At 32.2% G+C, this 4739-nt stretch overlaps 1 protein-coding gene across 1 annotated transcript; it reads right to left on the minus strand.

The window, feature by feature from the left end:
• Positions 1-2385: 2385 nt before the first annotated feature.
• Positions 2386-3828, minus strand: LOC128288824 (uncharacterized). The gene has a single exon (XM_053024945.1). The coding sequence runs from the start codon at positions 3773-3775 to the stop codon at positions 2585-2587; it is 1191 nt and encodes a 396-aa protein (XP_052880905.1). The 5' UTR covers positions 3776-3828; the 3' UTR covers positions 2386-2584.
• Positions 3829-4739: the final 911 nt, after the last annotated feature.

The raw sequence follows: 4739 nt of genomic DNA on the forward strand, positions 1-4739 counted from the left end.
GTTGATTTACATTTTTATCTTCAATCATGTTTAAAGCATAAGCAACTAGATCAGTCTCGGCGTACCTCTTTGGAAGTTTAATCTCTCTTCTAAGTCTATTCTTGGCAATAAAATATTATGGTGAAGAAGCAATTCTATTCAAAGTTTCGTACTAACTTGAAGAGTAGACTCTTTGTAGATCCCGGATCAATCAGTAGTTCCACACTTTCTTTGGTCTTTATTGAAAGAATTTTTAAGAGATAAGTTAGGTAGCATAACAGTTTCATAAAAATAACATCTTTGCTAATCATAAATTTTCTACTTTCGGGCACCATAATTTATACCCTTTAACACCAGCCTTATAACCAAGAAAAACACATTTAATGGATCTAGGTTCCAATTTCCCATTATCAAAATGACCATAAGCAGACACCCAAAAATCTTCAAATAAAAATGATCAGTAGGATTACCAGACCATACATTTAATGGATCTAGCTCCTCTGTGCCTAGATGTTATCAAGCTGCTAAGGATGTGAATCATGTCCTATGTTTTTGTGTTTTTGCAAAAGATGTCTAGTTAGCTTTGCATTATGGTAGTTTAGGAAATAATGCCCAAATTGACTTCTATGAATGGCTGTCATGGATGTTTGAAATCATTTTGTAAATAGAAGAACCGAGATTGCAGTTATGTTATTTGGCTATCTGGTACACTAGAAATAAACTACTACATAAGCGAACAAACCAAAGAGTAGAAGACTTGGTAGTTTTTGTTCAGTAGTTATTGTGGAGATTGAGGCACTAACGAAGGTGTATATCGATCGCCTCCATCGCTAGTTGTTCGTTTTTCCTCCAAGTGACATCTTTGGTAAAGATTAATGTTGATGCCAATTTTTTCCTTGCACAAAGGAAAGCATATTCGAGGGTAAGTATTAGGACGAACATGGACATGATTATGGGGCTTGTAGTCGACTTACCTATCGGTGCCTACAATTTTACAGAAGCTTTAGTAGTGGTACATGGTTTAAGGTTTGCTCTAGAGCTAGGTTTCTTGCCGATCATTTTGGAAGGAGATTCAAGGTCGGTAATCCAAAAATTAACAGGAAATTCAGATGATTTTTCATAAATCAATGCACTTGTCTAGGAGGTGAAGGAGCTTTCAAAGATATTTATGTTTGTCGTTTCAATTGGATCGTGAGATCGGGAACAAAGCTGCACATGCAATGGCTCAAGATGGTTTAAAGAGAAGAGAAGAGTGTTTTTGGATGGAGGAGGCACCACTCTGGTCGATGGTGTGCTCGATGAGGATGAAGATTGCTTGACTAACCCTAGTCCGAGCCTTAGGATGCTTTAGTTTAGGATTTTATCCTCAAGTGTTTCCTCATTGTCGTTCTTGTTGCTTTCACTTCATGGTTAACGTCGGTTAGAGTCTCGTGAGCAGCCCTTTTTTATTTGTGATTTTTCTCTTTTTAAATTTCGATTATTTTTGTTGATTATGTCTTTTAGTTCCTATTTTTAATAAAGTAATTAGCTTATGATTTAAAAAAGTTTATATATTTTATATTACATTTATAATCAAATTAAATAAACATATCCTTTACTAATTTAAATAAAAAATTAAATGATTCGAATACATCCAATTAAAATCAATTCTATCCTCAATGGGTCATTAAATTAACCTAAATCCTAAAATTGCCATAGATGTTAGGCGGCATCTTAATATTAGCATACGGCAAAACAATAATAAATTGGGATATTATTTAAGATTTAACATCTATGGCATCTTAATGTTTATTTAACATAAAATTTAGGGTAAAGGTATGTTTTTGCTCTGCTAGGTAAAGGTATGTTTTTGCTCTGTTAGATAATATAGATTTAAGTATTTGAATTTAGGTTTCAATTATTATGTAAATAGTAAAATGAAGTCCATATAGTATAAATAAATTAGTTAAAATTTAATATTATATATTAAAAATATATAAAAATATGAATTTATTAAATTTAAAATTATTTTAAAAATTTCATATTAAGTAAGTTAGTATTTCTAACAAAATTAAAATAATTTAAATTCTATAAATTTCAAAAGTGAGCAATTAATGACAATGTTAATATTTTTCACTAATTATATATATTTTATTGACATAATAACAAAATTAACTATTAATATTTATATATTCTATTAATTTAATTTTAATTTAACAAACTATACCCTTAATATTTTATCATTATTACTCAAAATATACGAGTAATAAGAGCTAAATTTATTATATCATAATTATGTATAATTAACAGAAAATATTAGCGCTAATTAATTATCCTAGTTCCTCATATTCGAAATTGAGGAGAATAAATTACTTTAATTTTTAAAAGTACTAATTTAATAAGAAAAGTATTTTACTTAAATTTGAGTTATTTAGTTATAAAATTTTTGTATTTTAATTAATCAATAATTTTATTTCTCACCGAACAAATTGCAGTTTAAATTTCTTATTTATTTCTAAAATGAAAAGAAAAGAAAAGAGAGAAGAGAATATGACTACTGCTTGAAAAGCCTATTCACATTAAAATTCTAGTTCTCTGCATTACAAATTTCATGTAAGTAATTATTCTACTGATCTGCAGGACAATTCCATGAATCAACTGTACCTTCAGCTCTAAGTGACACGTTTTCCAATTCCTTATCATGCTGAAAACCTGATGAAGAAGCTGAGGTGTTCAACTTGCAGCTGTTATTTCTTTGTGAATTTTGATCAGTACTAGTGCTACCACGATTCCAGTGGTCTAAAGGCCTCAAATGATCTTCATTCCCATGACTCATGCCCAAGTCATCAATGGAAGGCATGGCTGAAGTTCCATGGGAATTCACACCAAAACCAGCCAAATTAAGACAGGGCTGAAGAGGGGTAGGATGTAGGAAGGACTGGAATGATAGGAGGGGGCTCTGGTTCTGAAAGTTTGGCATATTTTGAGTCTGTTTTAGCATGCCTAAATCAGAAGGCAGTTGAGCATAGTTACTACAAGTGGGAACGGTGTTATTGCTACTTGTATTGGTAATATTAGCATCAGCTAAAGGATTATTTAACAATGAAGGAGAAGAAGCTAGAAAAGGAGTTGGCTTAGCCCTTTTAGCTGAGGGACGTAGAGGGTAGAGAGAACCTAAAGTTTCTACATGACCGGATCGCATACCTGACCTAGAGCCGAAAAGATCAAGCCTTCGAGAATATGATGAACCCGAAAACGGTGGTGCAGGGATTCCAGTAAATTCTTGCACTATTGCTCTAAAATTCATTGTGTCGGTGGTGAGAACTGTAGTGGGTGCCGTTCTCGATGGTCTCGTTCGTTTCTTGGGGTTCTTCACAACACTTTTCTGATCGGATTTTGTTAAAAGCCTTACATCATGATATGGCCTTGATTGCAAGGATGATGAGCTTGGATATAAGCAGCCTTGGTTAAGTTCTTGGGCACCTAATGTAGATTGGCTCGATGAAGATAAGCCTTGAAGATGAAAGCTACCCAAGTCAACAGTGCAACAGTTTGGTTTAGGTCTTTGGCTTAGCGGCCTAAACCCATCAATATTCAGCAGTGAATCAATTTGTTGAGATTGAGAGAAAGGGTTGAGATAATTTGCAGAAGGATCAAAGAAAATTGGTGGGTGGTTTTGATGGTGGAAGACAAGTGATGGGTGTGGATTTGATAAGGGATTAGTGTTCATAAAAGCTGGGACCGACTCCGTCGGTGACTCGCACCCTTCATCATCCCCACTTGTAGATTGCATGCTACTACTATCACTGGAATCCATGAAGAAAGCTTTGATTAACTTTTTTAAAATTGCAGCATGAAAAGCTAGAAAGGGCTGTTATCTATATATATATATATATATATATATATCATCTAGATGGTGAAAGTTGTACACTTGAGAAAACAGAAACAAAGATATGGGTATAGCTCGAAAAAGCGACTACAAAGATATAGCAAAAGTACCCAAGAAATGAATGAAAAGAAAATACATCCTTCTAAAACAGCTTTGAGAAAGTTGCCATATTTATATATATCCTTAAAAGCTTCCTCTTATATCAATCATCTTTCCTCTTGTCTTTCAGTGAGAGAGAAAACATTCTATAAAAGAAGAGAGAATGATAGAAAACACGACAAGCAAAAGAGGAAAGATTCTAGCTGTTAAATCTTCTTCTTGTTCCTTGCTCCCTAACCTTTATATGATCTGAATTAGGGTTTTTCGATCAAGATGAAATGTTATTTAAGCTTATTCTTTTCCTTTTAATTAAAAAGAAAGTGGGGCCGGCTGTCTCTCATCAAACAAATTTTTCATGTATGAAAATCTCTAAATTAGAGTGCGGGCGTTGGTTGGCAATATATCAAACTCAAAACTAATGAGAAAGATAGGCCGGTAATTGGCTTATAATATGCTATGAACAAAAGAGAATAATAATAATAATAATCTGAATTGTAAATACCATGACAAGGTCAAATTTATAAAAGATCCCTGTGCTATGTATTTTTGCCAATTTAATCACTCAATTATAATTTGATTATTTTCTTAGAATCTTGAGATTAAATTTTGTTGTTGTTAATTTTGTCAAACTACTTGATGACTTTGACATATATATTTTGGCTTTATATATATATATATATATATATATATATAATTGGACAAACCTTTTCCACATTTAAAAAGTAAAATAAAAATTATAATAATTTTCAAACATTCAAAATGTTTAGGTGTATATATTATATTATTTTATAGG

The sequence above is a fragment of the Gossypium arboreum genome, unplaced genomic scaffold (assembly GCF_025698485.1).
Source record: "Gossypium arboreum isolate Shixiya-1 unplaced genomic scaffold, ASM2569848v2 Contig00298, whole genome shotgun sequence".
NCBI lineage: Eukaryota > Viridiplantae > Streptophyta > Magnoliopsida > Malvales > Malvaceae > Gossypium > Gossypium arboreum.